Genomic DNA, 17,827 nt, shown 5'->3' on the forward strand with positions numbered 1-17,827 from the left:
GGTAGATTGACTTCAGGTGAAACAGCAAATTCTTTTTACAGATATCCAGCTCCCAGAGTTGCTATTTCACAATTCACAAGTAACATCATGGGACTGATAAGTCAGGGAGCAAATTGTTTGTTTTGTGTGGAGTGAGATTCCAAATATATGAAGTCAATATTTGTAATTTAATAGCAAGGACATACAGTTTTATATGGCATAATCTCTAACATGCCTGAGAGGTCTTATCTATAACAAGTACTTAATTTATTAAAGTGAGTTCATTATTTGTTTAAAAAATAAAATAAACTCAGTCTTTTTAAAAGTCAATGTTTTATTTCTAGCAAATTAAAGAAAAGCACTATCAAGCCTTCAAAAAGAGTTGCCTTTTCTTCTCTATTCCCATTACAATGAGCCTAGTCCTGGTCTATTTTATAGCTTCCATCTGTTCTCTCTCTTTTTTCTTCAACACCCTCAAATAACAGTATTTCTCTATCGCTTCAAATACAGACTCTTCCACCTTGTTTTCCGTTTTCTAAAAGTGATTCATATTCTGTCGAATTTTCTACTCCTCCTTGAGGACAATAGCATGCCACAGTGGAAAGGACATTAGAGCCACAGAAATGGTATCCTTTTCCATTCTGCCGCTTACTACCTAAAGAGGCTTAGGCAAGTCACTTGACTTCACTGAGTCTCAGTTTCCACAGTTACCAACTTCAGAGGGTTGTAAGATTTTTTATAAATATGTATAAATATATATAAAGTACCTAGTAGTTCAATGCCTTATATTTAATAACTTTTGTGTGCCAGGTAAGCACTGTACTATGCACTTTACATATATTCTCTTTGATTTTTACAACAATACTGCAAAAATACAGTAAAGGAAGCTGAGACCCTGAACAATTGAATAAATCGCCCAGGTTCCCACAGCTTACAAAGACGGAGCTGGAATTCAGTTCCAGGTCTGCCTGACTTTAGAGGCCAAGCACTCTCACACCTGGCCATGCCGTACCATCTGTGCCCTGCTTTTACCTTGCCGCACCTCCCTCTCTTCTCGGAATTTCTTTTTAACTCTCACATACCATTTTCATTTTATTGTTTTGTAATTGTTGCATGCAAATAGTGTCACTCTTTGAAGGCATAAGCCTTGTCACATTTTATATCTCAAAGCCCAAACAGAGTACCACACACCTATAAAGTACTTAGTAAATATTTGATTTATATAGTACTACCTCTCATTTTGTTGCCTCATTGTTTTAATCTTTTATGTCCTTTTTTATAGTTCATTTCAGCAGCCACGTGGCACTCTCCATTTGGATGATGGCGAATACTGGTCCAACAGGGCAGCCTCTTATAAAGGAAAATCCTACCGACCCATCTTTGAGAACAGCATGGACAAGATGTACAGGAGCTTATACAAAAAGGCCTGTAGTTCTGTTTCTCATACACAGGAAGGCTGCTGAGACCAGTGGTGATAAACTGTATGAGTGTCCTTGTCAACTTCTCAATGAAAACGTTTGATGTGATCAGTATCTGTATTCCTTTTCTTTTAAACAGGTGGTTCTAATTGAGTACAGTAGTTAGACCTGAATAAGTTTATTACTTCAAATGATAAATTATCATGGGCAAACCTTTTTCCAATCACAGTAAAGAATGCTATATTCTAAAAGTCAAAGCTGTGCAACACAATTACAACCTCCATTCTGATTCTGAGAAGGCTGTTCTGTCACATCTCTCTCATATCACCAGCTACAAATCCAAAAACAGATTCTCTCTGGAAATGTTCTTCTGCCTTAATCACCTTGTAATTTTCTTTTCACCTACTTGACTGGTTATCTTGTCTAAGATTTAATTATTATTATTAACTCCCTTTTCTTGGTCATGAGCAAAAAGATATACTGTACGAAGATGAATTTCCCAGGAGTTTAAACCCTGTTTTAACTAGTATTTTCTACCGTTTGCTCCCTCAGAAAAGGCTATTGATATGTCTTAGCTCCTAAGATACAGCTTTCTTTTTAAAGTTTCTATAATCATTCACTCCCTCTTCTCTAAAAGAACTACCTAAGTTACTTAAAATGCTTAACAGTTAGCTAGAAATAGGAATGGCCATGGGTGATCCACAATGTGCATAACTGATTTTTAAAGACAGAATTTTTTGCATGATTTTCTTCTAGAGCCATATCTTTGGTGCATCCAGAATCAGAAGATAGCCTTTGTTAATAAGCCTGTAGAGACTCAGAAAGAATAAGGAACTTATATTGTAATTCCATCTCTAGAGTTTTCATAGGTATCAAATAGCCCAAGAAAGTAGCATCCTTACTTTAAAGGACACTTGGAACCATAAAGTGGAGGAAAATATTAGAGCATAACTCTTTGTACCAGAAAGTTGTTAGTTGAGAAAATTAGCTTCTCCCCCACGCCCCAAACACACCTATGAGGCCAGTGAGGCTTTGAAGATATGAAGAAATCAGTTATCTTGTATTCACCAGAGTGAGTGGAAGAAAAGCAGAGAATAGGACATGGTAAACTTGGCTTATAAACTTAAAGAGTTGACTACAAGGTAATGTTTTCTCATTGACTCCATCTTTGGTTAATTTTATAGTTATGATCTTAAAAGAAAAAACTTGAGTTAAACTCTATTTAAATTGGAATCAGCATGTAAAATTGGGTGATTTATTTTTGTAATAGGAGAAAATACATAATACTTGTTATCCAGTAATAAGACTTTTTTACTTTGTGTTTGAGTGTTTTATCTGTGGCAATCTGCAAGGTATTGGCAAGCACATCAGAGATAGGAGCCAGGTGTCCTAGGCTTTAGATCTCTGGTCCTTAGTTTCCTCAGTTATCAAATGGAGAGAATGGAGTAGGTCAGCATTTCCTGAACCATGTTCTGTAGACCACTGTTCTAGGAGATGGCTATAGGAAATATAAGTATTTCATTGATCATGTAAGTTTAGGAAAAATCTATGCACTATATTCACACCCCTCAAACTTAGAGGGTCGTGCGTATGATAACAGGAGTGAAAGGGGGTCTACTGATGCTGAGAAAACAGTGGTAAACTGGAGCTGTCCGGGCAAACTACATGTGGTCATCTTAGTCATAGTAAACAGTAGCATGTTAGAGGCTCTAAGAAATCCTGGCATAAATATGTTTTGCTCTAGCATCTAGAAGAAAGTCTGACACATAGTTGGTGCTCATTAAATATTTATTGAATTAACCCAGAATTTCCTAAACTAAATTGAGTGTGTAACAATATTTGTTGTTATGGTTATCTTTCCCCTCCCATTCTGCTCCCCCAACTCCCCATACTTCCTCTGAAATGCCATCTGCAGGTACATGTGGGCACAGTCAGGGAAATACTGGACTACACAATCACTGAGCTACCCTCTGGCTATAAGTTGTATGTTGATGTTTTGTATAAGCTTTTGAAGGTCAACATTGAATGATGGTTTTTTAAAAAAATCATGTGTTCAACGAAACTTAGTATTTTTTCCCCTTTGGTAGAAACAAATGAAAAATTCCTCCCTTTAAAAGTTGCTTCTGGTGAAAAGAACAAATATGAACTTTAAAGAAAATATCTGCTCTCATAGAAAATCTCCTGAGTGAATAAGTATCACAAAAATTACTTATTGTACCTATATTTGCCATTGTCATACAAAGGCCACCAAAAAAATGTGTCTCAAAGGGGAACTTTAGAAAGTGTTAATTTGAAAGACATTTTCCTATGGATTAAATTTGACATCTCTGTGAAGGATCGGATGTAAATTTCCACATATGTAGCATTTTGCTAAGTGTCTATTTCCATTCCCTAGGGGAAAGAGTGGTTTTTGTTGCTATTCTTAACTATTACTGTGAATTCTTATGTTGTATTATCTTTTAAGAGTAAAATCTTTAAGTACTAATAGTTGCCTTTTCTCATTGAAAGAATCAGAAAGGTGCAGTAGTTTTTTCTCTTAATCTTTTTTTAATATCCCCTAAAATCTAGTAATAGTTACTAGGCTTAATATGAAAGATAAATAGGTCTGTCCTTTTCTTTTTAATGTAACTTTTCCTTTAAGTTAAAAAAAAAAAAAGAACCCGGGAATTTTAGGAAGGAAAATGTTAATTCAACTAAGAAAAAAGATGGATCATTGGACTGAGAATGAGTTCTCCCTGGTTTCACTACTAGTTGTATAACTTTGTTTAAGTCATTTATCCTTCTTGGAGCTCAGTTTTCTTACCTGTAAGGTGAGGAAGGGGTTAATTTAGAATGACCTTTTAATGTTCCAACATTTTTCTAGTTCTATAATTGATCAATATAGAAGATTAGGAAGTTCTAGGCAGCAGAGTTGTGTTGTGATTTCAAAGATAAAGCCCTTGATTAAAAATCTGGACCAAATGGAGAATTCTCATTATTGTGTTCATTTTCTAATAATAGGTTTTTTGAGATAGTTAATATACTACAAAATTCACCCTTTAAAAGTATACAGTTGAGTGTTTTAGTATATTCACAGAGTTGTGCAACTGTAACCACTAGCTATGTATAAAATATTTCATCACTCCAGAAGGAAATCCTGTACCCATTAGCAATCACTCCTCATTCCCTTCTCCCCTCAGCTCCTGGCAACCACTAATCTACTTTCTGTTTCTATGCTTATTCTGGACATTTCATATAAGTGGGATTATATAATATGTGACTTTTGTGTCTGGCTTCTTTCACGTAGCATAAGGTTTTCGGAACTCATCCCTGTTGTAACATGTATCAGTACTTCATTTCTTTTTATTACTAAAAAATAATCCATTGTATGGCTATATCACATTTTATTAATCCATTCAGGTGGTGGGCATTTCATTGTTCCCACTTTGGGGATATTATGAAAAATGCTGGTACTATTAACATTTGTGAACTTTGTGAAGACATATCTTTTTATTTCTCTTGAGTATACACTCAGGAGTGGAATTGTTGGATCATATGGAAACTCTATGTTTAACATTTTGAAGAACTGCCAAACTGTTTTCCAAAGTGACTCAACCATTTTACAATTATTATGTTTATTTTTATCTTACCTTAGGAACTTAGGCTAGTTACACATTCAAGCACTCATTCACCCATTTATCACATATTTATTGAGCACTGTGTTAGATATAGAGTATAAAATTTTTTAATGTATCTTTCCACAAGCATGCAGATTCTATTGAGAGAGACAAATAGCAGTGTATTTCAACATTACAGTGGTTTGGTAACTTCTATGATATAAGAATGCAAGAATGAGGATAGGGCATGGTAGCTTGATGCAACAGAACCTGCAAAAGTGTGAAAATGGGAGAGAGCATGATTGTTCAGGAAGCTCCAAGTGCTTTAGCTGGAGATTATGTGCAAGGTTGCAAACGCTTTGGTGGGACAGTTAAGAGGACCGCAAAGTGAACAACAGGCCTGGAGCAGCATTAGATGTGGTAACTTTTGAGCTGGACATTGAAAGATGGGAAGGACTTTTGTGTATAGGAAACCAAGATGGAATAAACTCAATATTGATCAGCTTTTATGAGGGTGGAGGTGGGATTGAGGAAAATGTCCAGTAATCAGTTAAAGATCTAGAACTTGGGAGAACTCAAGAATACAAAATGGATTTTTGAAGTCAGATCAAAATAATGAATTCAGATCAAAATAAACAAAAGCTCTATGTTGTTCATGTCCTAATTTGTATGTGACCATAATAGGTGCCCTGAGAGTAGTGGAACCCAAGTAATTGTACTTTTTACTTATTACTGAGGCCATTGTGGTAGTGAGTTAGTTTGAGGGCCCCCTTTTAGAAATTAAGAAAGATATTCTCCTCCCAATCCCAGATTGTCTAACTAGCTAGAAATTTATGTACAAAATGAAGAGGTAAGAGGGAAAAGCAAACTTTCTGTTATTGAGTTATGAGAGTATTATTTATCTCTGAATGATGTACTTTGAGTTTAGTTATATGAAATTCCTTAGACAGCCAGAACTTGTGACTATTCACCCATTTAACAAATATTATTGAAGGTCTACTCAGTTTCAGGCAATCTGCAAGGCACTGACTGACATCTAGAGATAAACATAAACCTAGTTCCTGACCCTAGTTTGTGGGAGGAGACTGACATTTACTTATTAACGGTGAGAGAAGTACTGTAATAGATAGAAATGCTATAAGGTTTGCAAATATTTTCTCCTATTCCATTGGTCGTCTTTTCATTCTGTTGATTGTTTTCTTTGCTGTGCAGAACCTTTTTAATTTGATGTAGTTCCACTTTGTCTATTTTTGCTTTTGTTACCTTTGCTTTTAGTGTCATATCCAAGAAGTCATTGTCAAGACCAATATCAAGAGGATGTACCCCTATATTTTCTATAGGAGTTTTACAGTTTCAGGTCTTATGTTTAAATCTTTAATCCACGTTGACTTGATTTTTATGTATGGTATAAGGTTAGGGTCCAATTTCTTTTTTTATCTTTTTTTTGCATGTTGATACTACAATTTTCCAAACACCACTTGTTGAAGAGACAATTTTTCCCCATTGTATGTTCTTGGCACCCTTGTCAAAGATCAGTTGACTGTATGTTTTACTTTATTTCTGGGCTCTCTGTTCTGTTCCATTGCTATTTGTCTGTCTTTATGCCAGTACCATACTGTTTTAATTACTATGGGTTTGTAATTTAGTTTGAAATCAGGACTGTGATGCCTCCAGCTTTTTTGTTCTTTCTTAAGATCACTTTGGTTATTCTGAGTCTTTTGTGGTTCTATATGATTTTATGATTGTTTTTTCTATTTCTATAACAAATGTCATTGGATTTTGATGGGCATAACAATGAATCTGTATATCACTTTGGGTAGTGGACATTTTAACAAGCCACATGGTAACCACAAAAAAAACCCCAAAAACATAAAGAAAATACACAAAATAAAAGAAAGGAATCAAAGAATGTCACTGTAAAAAAATCAACAAAACACAAAGGAAGACAGCAAGAGAGGAATAGAGGAACAAAGTAAATATAAAACAGAAAACAACAAGATGGCAAAAGTAAGTCCTTTCCTATCAATGATTACCTTAAACATAAATTAAGTAAACTCTCCAGTCAAAAGACATAGAGTAGCTGAATGGATAATAAAACAAGATCCAACTATATGCTGTCTACAGGAAACTCACTTTATATTTAAGAACACACATAGGCTAAAAATGAAGGAATGGAAAAACACTATTCCATGCAAATAGTAAACAAGAGAGCATAGGTGCCTATATTAATTTCAGAAAAAATAGACTTTAAGTGTCAGAAGCATCACTACATTTCTGTTGCAGTATAAGTTTAAAGAAGTTTAGCTTTCTGAGTTTATGACATAGTTCAGAAATAAGGTGAGAGAAAATCTTTAATGCCTTTGAATATATGTAATAGAATTGAGATTAAGTGTATCCTATTAGAGGCTTACTTTTATCAGTGAAAGTCATTTTTCACTGGAGTTTTTGTTTGTGTGTTTGTTTTTTAGTAAAATTAGTGATATATGCAAATAAAATGTTGAAGGATTTATGTATATATGTTTTCAGAAAGTTCTATTTCTAGGGCATTGACAACAACATTGAACAGTAGAAAAAGCACTTTCTTCACAACTTTTCTGAACCTTATTTTTTTTACCTGTGAAAAAGGATATTAATAAACACTGCCCCTCCGTTTCTCATAGAGTATTAAGATTAAATAGGAAAGTAAATGTGGACATTCTTCTACATATATTAGGCACTATCCTAATTACTTTTTGGAAGTGATCTGGGAAAAGAAATTTTCAGTTTGAAAAATATTCCATCTGGCATAATAGCAATACTGTTGTTTGTAGAGTTGAACAGACCTCATATTTCTTTCTCTGTTTCCTTGTCACCTCTGTGTTACTTAACGTTTCTGAACTTGTTTTCTCACTTGTGAAATGGAAGCTATTTTCATAGGTTTCTTGTGATCATTTAAAGAGTTAATGCATGTGGAACATGTTGTACAATGCATGGTGCTCAATAAAGGGTAACTGTAATAACTGAAATTCCAAGTCAATATAGAGTGATATTCTGAAAGATCTTGAGGATCTGATAGGAGGAAAAAAATGGAATCAATGTAAATATTTTTCAAAATTATTTTAAGACACAAGACCAAATAATTCAGATTTTTTTGGTATGGCTCTTAAATTTACTAGTTATTTAGTTTATGTAGGTTGTATAGTATTATGAGAAGAGTCATATACCTGGGTTTGTATTCTATACTGTGGTGCTGTCTGGAGATATTAGACCTTAATTTTATTATTTATAAAATGAGAATGATACCTACCTAGGTTGGTTACTATGAAGAACATATTAGGTAAATGATGCAAAGTGACTAGCATTGTACCTGAAAAATAGTAGATGCTTAAAGTTGATTTAATACCCTTTCCCTTTCATGAGTTTCATCATTTTGTGCATAAATCCACGCAGGCATAGACAGCTACCTTAGCATCATTATTTTTACTATAATATTTAAAATCCTGTTAACCTTGTATATGTTGTGCACTTCGGTAGAGGTTTTACATAGATTTTACAAGTGAAACTAAACACATGACTTTAGTTTTTGAGAATATTGTCCACTTCAACTTTCTTTTGACTTCTCTCACTTGTCAAGGTATTATTTTTAAAACAAAAATAAATTTAGTTTGAGGGTATGTCCTATTAACCAGTTTTGATAGTAGGAAGTTTATTTTGTCCTTCGTTTATTTTGGAGTTACACAGTTATGTTTTGTAAATTAACCATATCCTTTTGATTTGGGGGATGTTAGAGGTAGAAGTTAAAGTAAATCACCCTCATTCAATAGAAGTAACCCTGGATCATCTCAGCCAGATGCACATCCCTGCACGTCTTAAGAATTTATAATAATGTGATTGAGCGATCACGTTTTTCAGAAAACTATACTGTTTGACACTAGTCACAGAGATACATGTATGTGTGTGTGTGTGTGCGTGTGTGTGCATGTACTTACATACATATACACATGCACACAAAACTTTTTTTTAAATAGACTAAGGTTTACCAGGTAATTTTTTAGAAGTCTTAAATTTTAAAAATGTTAATTACAAAAATTTTCTTTAGCAATCTCAACCTAAGATATACATAAAATAAATTTTAAAATATATTTACATGTTTTTAGAAATTGCTGGCTAATGAGTATTATATTTTAGTTATTGCATCTTACTGCATATAAATTTTTCGCTGCTCAGAAAAATAGCCTAGGGGTTAAATACACAGCCTCTGGAGTCACACTGCTAGATTCCAGTCACACTTCAACCACTTAATAACTGTGTGACCTTAGACAAATTACGTGATTTCTTTGTTTCTAGTTTTGTCATCTATAAAATGAAGATACTATTACCAATCCCATGGGGTCATTATGAATATTAAATTAGTTAACAAATAGAAAGTGCTTAAAACAAGGCCTTGAACGTGGTAAGGGCTGTATAAACGATATGATTTACTACAATTATTATTGTTGTTGTTATTGTTACATAGCTCACTGATTATCTATTGGACTCATCTGAAACATGTGTGTTTTCTGAAACAGTTATTTAGTATAGCCCCCTTTTCCCCATTTATAATAATATTCTGTTGCTATATAAAAAACTATATTTGAAAGGAATCTACCACTCAAGAAGAATGTATTAAAAATATTCACATTATCCTGGAGGATAGAAAAAATATTCTATCTTGACTCTCCTTTGTGGCCCAGCAGTTGTTCACTTATGATACATTCCTACAGCTATGCAGCATAAAGAATGTGTTTTGGCATAGAAACTGCATAATTTGGAGAGGTTTTTGTTGATAATCTTAAACAAAAACAGTCAAACTAATTTCAGTTCCACTGTAAACCCAGGGGGGTAATTGTTTTTGCTAAATGAGAGAAAAGATACCAGCTTTTGAATTAGAAAGTATTTTCAAGTGTTTATGTTGCGAAAATGGAAGAAAAAGAACATTTGACTTCAGTGAACTTTTATCCACCAAACATTTAGAAAAACTATTTCCACTAAACTTTTATGATAAATAATAACTTGTATTTCTCCATACATGTTTATGAATTAGGTAGGGCAGGGGTTATAATGCTACACTTTTACAAATGAGAAAACTCCAATTTGGGTTAAATGTCTCTTGCAGGTCACACAGTAGGGGGTATAAGTGGCTGAATGAGGACTTAAACCCGTATATTAGTATTTTCTCATAAATATCCTATTGAACTTTTTCCTACTATTGCTTGATTTTTCTTAAGTATTGGATTTCATATTGGATTTTAAGAGACGATACTTGATTCTCAGTGATTGATCACGTCTATATATGGAGGAGGCTTATTTTCCATTATTCAGAGTTTTTGATATGTTTGTAAATAGCTCCAACCATTTGTTTTTCCTTCTCCCTGCTCTGTCCCTACTTGTTGGCCAATTCACCCACTTATGAACATACCTCCAGTCCACTGAACAGTGAGGGAAATTAAACTAGCCAGCTTATAACTAGTTAGCAGCTCTACTAGAAAGGTTTAGTAATAAAGAGTTCCATGGGATTTAAAGAATTCAGTGATCTAGTTACCACAAATAATTGGAAATTGTCGTAATTTGGAAGTAACTTTTCCTCAGGCATAGGATGCAGATGCAGCGTACCTGAGACGTACGTAACATTCATCTCATTAGCGGAACGTGCATGACTATGTCCCATCCCGATCTAAAGCTGGAAAAGATTTTGGTTGTGTTCCAGTTCAGTATTTCCAAATCCTGACTGATGAGAATCACTTAGGAAGCAGTTAAAAATAGTTTCCTCATCTCAGCCTCTGGAGATCCTGATGCAGTAAATTTAACTTTTTTAAAGAGTCTTTAAGAGTTTTTGAGCCTCTCTAGGTGATTTTTACCCTCTCTAGGTGATGTTTACCCGGCTTGGTGAACCATGAGTCTGTCACCTCTTCATGGCTTCCTCTCTCTTAAGGAGAAAGAAGGCCTTTTTTCAGCTGGTTTAAATTTCTCCTTCTTAAAGTGTTATCATTTTGTTAACCTCTTCATCATCTGAATGTTTTTGTGTTGTAGGCACAAAATACCTTGAGCTCCAAGAAGGTTTATGGCTGTCTCTTGATTTCCATGTGAATTTTATACCTTTGGGGGTATCGGTGGCTAACCTTTAAATACCAGGTTTTTTTCTCCCTTCATCTAAACTCATATCAAGTTTATACATTTATACATTATCAAGCTTATACATTTATTTATGCATTCATTAAGCAAACATCAAGTACCTATTATGAACTAAATATTGTGAGTGGCATTGGGCAAATATAAAATAAATATGTCCTGACCTCTCACAGACACATTATAATACAGTCTGTTATAAAATGTTTATTGCGGATATATATATATAAACAAATACATATATTATAAATATATAATACAAGTAAATATATGAAGGAGATGTTCGGGTGGGTTCTTTAGGAGCATGGAAGAAGGAAGCAACCACGTCCTTAATGAGTGAAGGAAGGCATCACAAAGGAATCAGTCTCCCATCTTGATCTTAATGGATGATTTTATCAGAAGAGGAGGGGCAGGGCATCGGAGCTGGCGTGGGCATGAAAGAAGCACAGCATCTTCAGGGAACTGCAAGGAATTCACTGGTTAGAGTACAAGGGTGCAGGGTGAAATGGGGGCCCAAGGTAAGGGGGGATGTATGTTGGAATTACATCAAGGCACTTCTTCATATGCCGAACTATAGAATTTGAATTCTGTCCTCAAACCAAAAAAAATATTTAGGGGCTCAAGTAATGCCATTTCATCCTCATAATATCATTAGCAGATATATTTGACACCCCAAAGGTCATATTAAGACCAAAGGTAAGAGTTTTGTAGCCTGTGTTTCTCCAGCCATTTTCCATCTTTCAACATATTTATTGAGCTCCAAGAAGGAGCTCCATCTGCAAGTGCATGTCAAACACTTTGGAGGACATAAAAAATACTTCCTAAATGTTCTCACGGAATCTTCAGTCTAATTTAGCAGATGACATAAATACTTGAAAAGACCACAGTAAAGAGATAGGAATCTATAATTACTGAAGAGTCAGTGAGTAATAAGGGCTCAAAAGATGGAGAGAACTAGTCATTTGTCTGAAAAGGCTTCATGAATACGGAGGAAGGATATGAGTTCAGTCTGCAGCATGGGTTGGGTTAGAATAGCTAGGAAAAGAGAAAAGTAAGTGGAAAAAAATTGAGCAGTGGCATAAAGGTGTGGAAATAAGGGTTCACGAAGTGAGTTTGAGGACAGCAAGTTGATCACTTGCCTGGATAGAGTTTCACGTAGGGAAGGAGCATTGACGATAAGTAAATACAGCTTCAAAATGAAATGAAACCTTTAGAAAACCTCGTAAGAAAGGCTATTCCTGAATTTGCTTTTGATCCAACTTAAAGATATCAAATAAAACTCAAACCGCAGCTGAACTTTAAAAAATAAATATTTTGTAATAGAAGAGTATTTCCTGGCATTAAGATACTTTCAAACACTAAAATCATTGCCAGAGATTTTCCAGCTTAAACTCAGTTGTTTAAATGCATTGGAAAGAGCTTTAGATAGCTTTTTATGTTTGGTTTAGACTTTTTTTTTTTAATGCCTATAGGTCATTTTTTTTAATTAATTTATTTATTTATGGCTGTGTTGGGTCTTCGTTTCTGTGTGAGGGCTTTCTCTAGTTGTGGCAAGTGGGGGCCACTCTTCATCGCGGTGCGCGGGCCTCTCACTATCGCGGCCTCTCTTGTTGCGGAGCACAGGCTCCAGACGTGCAGGCTCAGTAATTGTGGCTCACGGGCCCAGTTGCTCCACGGCATGTGGGATCTTCCCAGACCAGGGCTCGAACCCGTGTCCCCTGCATTGGCAGGCAGATTCTCAACCACTGCGCCACCAGGGAAGCCCCCTAGACTTTTTTTTTCAAGGAAAAAACAGAAAAGTGTAGCCATTAGTCCTGTGTACACAAAGAGCATAATTGTCACGTCTTTGTCTGCTAGATATCTGCATTTCATTCATTGTTTGCCCATAGCCAGTGAACCTTAGGGATAATTCCTTCTTGCCTTGGACCAAGAACAAAACTATAGATAAGTTCCACAAGTCAGACATCAAAGATTAATATAAAAAATTTTCCAATAAACTTATAATCATTGTTTTTATATCAATTTTTCTAGGAAAATATTGCAACTTTAATTGGACTTTTCAAATATTATTTTCTGGTCTTAAAAAGCAATACTGCAAAGGGCTTCCCTGGTGGCACAGTGGTTGAGAGTCCGCCTGCCGATGCAGGGGACACGGGTTTGTGCCCCGGTCCGGGAAGATCCCACATGCCGCGAAGCGGCTGGGCCCGTGCACCATGGCCGCTGAGCTTGCACGTCCGGAGCCTGTGCTCCGCAACGGGAGAGGCCACAACAGTGAGAGGCCCGCGTACCGCCAAAAAAAAAAAAAAGCAATAGTGCATAAAAATTGGAAGATTTATAAAGTACTCATGTGAAAATATCAATAAAATCTTGAGATAACTTGCAATATTTTTGTATGTTTTATTGCAGTATTCTGTGCATTTCTACAGTCATTTGTTTCTTTAAACAGATTTCATATCTTACTAGTTTAATGGTAACACATACACATTCCTTCATTTTTCTAAAATGATGCATAAATGTTTGTTTAATAGTTATCTAATATTGCACTGATGTGCTATGAATTAGTTTAATCATTCCTCTGTGGTTGGACATCTCAGCTGTTTCCTAAGTGTGTGTGTCTATTATGTATTTAAACCAAGAAGAAACATGTTTGCACCAAAGGTAGGTTATACGATCTACTTATGCAATGTGCAAGCAGAAAATGGGTGACAGAAGGATTGTTCTTCCTTTCTTGTTTGTTTGTACCAGAATCCTCTATTGTTTACATACATTTTAGCCTCTGTGTCATTTTCAGAAGCTTTATTTTTCTCACTTACTTTTTGGTTTGCATAAGACTTAAATATAAAATCCATCTGCGAAGCATATTGTATATTCACATTGAAGGCTAAAAACCCATTTTTAATTAAAACTTTATTCAGCACTCGTGGTTCACTTTGTCCTGTTTTTATTATGAAACACTTCAGCCTTCTTCCTAAAACACATATGTCTTGTACATTTCAAGATGTTCCTTGTTACTCATGCAGAGCTAGTTTCTTTATGCTGTCAGCTCATGCCATATGTCTGGCTGTTCATTTTGCTTCCCTTTCTGGTATTTGTGTGGGCAGCATCTTGTATGTAATGCAAGTTAGTTTTATTCCCGTCTCTTTCACAAAACTTGTCAGAAGGTAAACTAGCAAACTGGAAACACCGAATATTCTCTTACATGTTAGGTTATACATAATGCTAAAGGATGTAGCCTTTCTTAAGTTCCTAATGTTTAAAAGATATGAAAAGAAAATGTGGCCAGTGAGATCTGATGTCTTCCCAGATGTGAATAATTACAATTAAGATACTACTGATGCTGCTTCGCAATAGCATACATTATATAAACTGCAATTCTTTAGTATTGATTTTTTAAACCAAATGTGAAGATTGGGTGGAGGGGGCAGGAAGCATAAAAATCAGATTATTTTTCAGCCACACACCATCATGCTGTCATCTGAAAGTCTCTTTGCAGGATTGTCCACACCATATAAGTGGTTTTTGAGATGACTGGTGTTACACTTCAAAGTAGGTGTAGTCAGAGACGAACTAAGTTAAAAGCAATGATGTTTCAAGTTGAATCTGAATTGGAAAAGGGATTAGCTCTGATAGCATTAGAAAGTTCGCTTTGGGGCTTCCCTGGTAGCGCAGTGGTTGAGAGTCCGCCTGCCGATGCAGGGGACGCGGGTTCGTGCCCCTGTCCGGGAGGATCCCACATGCCGCGGAGCGGCTGGGCCCGTGAGCCATGGCCGCTGAGCCTGCGCGTCCGGAGCCTGTGCTCCGCAACGGGAGAGGCCACAGCAATGACAGGCGCGCAAAAAAAAAAAAAAAGAGAAAGTTCGCTTTGCCTTTAATAGAAAACTATTAGTCAGGATAGGCTTTACATTCTCCGTAGTACAAAGTCCTCAAACTGAAAACCTCTACTGTTTGAATCCTAATGAGTGGTTTCTGAATATCTGAATTTTTCCAATCGTTCTGTTATACTTTAATTATAATATTCTTCTAACTATTGACTGGAACATCTTCTAAATTTTTCACATTATTTCCTAACCTCCGTAAAACGAAGGATCCTGGATATATTTCAATGCATTCTTGATGATTTTGGCTTTCCAATCTGAACATCAGTTATTGTATCAGCCAATGTAAATGCAGGGCTATGAAGGTAGAGGAGAGCCATTTGTGCCGGCAATGACCGCCTCCACACTATTCTGACTCTTTTGTTTAGTTTTTAGCAGTTATGCTGCTTTGGTGTTAGTCCTTCCCTTGTTGATACTTTGTCTCATTATTTCAGAATTTCTTTCCTCCTCAGATTTTCTGTTTATGATGTAGAGTGGGCTTGGGGACCAGGTGTTACCAGTTTGATATGATTGTATAAAACAGGAATGGAAATGTCCTGTTCGGGGGCTTTTAGGTACTGATCTTATGTCATCAACTTTGACTATTATGAGGAGTTGTTTGCTTCTTGCTCCATCCACACATGGATGAACTGCTGTGTCCAGAGTATAGGCGTTAGTGTAAATGTTAACAGTCTCTCCAAATCCAGTTGAATGTCTAAGGATAAAATTACTTTGGCCTAATGTTGTAATCTCACATAAATTTTAATGAGAGAAGCATAAGTGCATTTAGACTACACTGAGGTTCCTTTATATGATGATTTACTATATCATACACCTTCCACCCTCAGATGGATTAGAATTCATGTTTTTAACTATGGTAGCACACAACCTTATGATGCAAGATTTATCGAGTCCTAAGGAGAAAGGGACAGACAGGTGGGTTACACTTCAACAAGGAAGATACTATAGTAAGTATAAACAAGTCCAGTTGTGAACTCTAGAGGCTAAAGGAAGAGTTAAGAGGGAGATGGGGGTTGACGGGTGGGTAAAGGGACAAGAGAAAATGCTCCTTTCTTGTCTCAAGGAACAAGATAAATAACTCAGTGCTACAAATACTAGAGTTGCATTCATTAAACATTTTTGAATGCTCTTACTACTCTATCTTGGAAAACCAGAAAATATTCAGGTACAGAGTACTCTGGGGACAAAGGGAAGGTGTCATTATTCTGCCACAGGAAGAGGGGGTCCAGGAAATTTTTGCAGACATTTTCTGTGGACCCTAACAGATGCTTGGGATCTTGGGAGGCAGAGATGTGCAAAAGGACAGTGCAGGCAAAGGGAACAGCTAGGACAAAGAGGAAGTCAGATAACAGAGATGACATTGTCTCTTTTGCCACAATGAGCTCTTGTATCTTATAGCAGAGGACAAGGTACAGTGTAATGCAGTAAGTAAGAGCCCTGGCTTAGTTAAATCAGCCTAGTTTGGAGTCCTACCAGTATCATGCACCGATTGTGTGAGTGGCGGCAAGGTGCTGAATCATCCTGTGCCTCCATGCCTCACTTCCTCATCAGAAGAAGAGAAAATGAACCTTATCCCCAGGGCTACCATGTTGTACAACTGCGGGTGGTATCATTCACATTGTACCCAGAGGCCCTACCTGTCTCAGGTGGATAGGGGGATTAAACAAGACAATACATATATAACATTTAGCCTGGTAGCTGCACATAGTCAATGCTCAATAAACATTTGCTACTGTTAATCAGGCAGCTACAATTTTAAAGAATGAATGCATTTGAAATCCCTTTTTTTATAAGGGTATATATATATCTATATATATCCTTGTTAATCAATCTATGTGTTCCTGAGATTATTTTAAATACAATGCAAGATTTACTTTGCTTAATTTACTGGGCTTTAAAATGTATTGTGAAAGAAGTAACCAATGACCAAAGCAAAACAAAACCCAAACAATTAAATCCCTCTAAGAGGTTTTGAATAAACAATTTTTTTTTGTCTTCAGTCTTGGTTCATTTGATTCATGCCAAATGCATGAACATCTCAACTATATTGATTTTTATTAATAAAATCTATAATCTGTGACTATCCAGTGTTTCCACTGGGGACTTTTTCTAGTGCAATTTTGTGACCCTGAAGTTTAAAGAGGTTTATTTTTTCTTCCTTCTTTATATCCAGGAGCAAGGCTGTTTAGAATGTTGATTGGAACATTCAGAAAATGGGACAGCCATGAATTTGCCTGAAGATTCAGAAACATGGCTTGGCTGGGGGACGATGATTATTACCAGACTTCAAATGTCAGCAAACACTTGAGGGTTGCAGGAGAGAAAATAAAACACTTTAAGGTTTAATGGATTTTGCTATGGGAGTCTTGGGGGCAGCCAGGGTGGAATTATTTGCTGAACACATGATGGTCTTTTTGTTACTTGTCCAACTGGATTAATTGGAGCCTGTTAACGCTATCTTATAAAACAGAAAACAGCCATTAGCTCCTCACCAGTACATGTGTGGAGAATCCAGAGTTAGGGGCTGCCTTCCGGGATCTAGTCAGCATAGTTTGGGATTATAGTGAGTACCATAGTAGGTCAAGTCAAAGGAGCTGGGTTAGTCATTTGGACCTCTGTCGCAGGTGAGGTTCATGCTCTGAGACTGGAGTTTAACGTGCAGGGTGTTTATGAGGGAGTGCCCTGGGTCCATACCAGTGGAAGGGAGGGTCGGTTGAGCTGTGATGTAGACCAGATAGCAGGCTTGGCCAACCCCGCCGCGGGGCTCTGGAGCAAAATGACCCATCGGAGTTGTCTCACGTTAGGCTGACGTGGC

The 17,827-nt window shown here is 36.2% G+C and overlaps 1 protein-coding gene across 1 annotated transcript in view; it reads left to right on the forward strand.

Annotated features, from left to right (window-relative positions):
* The window catches only part of SPATA6 (spermatogenesis associated 6), a gene marked incomplete at its 5' end in the record, with an annotated part of 150,212 nt that extends 148,539 nt beyond the window's left edge, over positions 1 to 1,673 (forward strand). Inside the window, 1 exon segment of the mRNA XM_082834204.1 lies at positions 1,262 to 1,673. Coding sequence (XP_082690330.1) covers positions 1,262 to 1,442 — 181 coding nt within the window. The 3' untranslated portion in view covers positions 1,443 to 1,673.
* Positions 1,674 to 17,827: the final 16,154 nt, after the last annotated feature.

This window comes from Leucopleurus acutus (assembly GCF_964270905.1).
Source record: "Leucopleurus acutus genome assembly, chromosome: 2".
In the NCBI taxonomy this organism is placed as follows: Eukaryota; Metazoa; Chordata; class Mammalia; order Artiodactyla; family Delphinidae; genus Leucopleurus; species Leucopleurus acutus.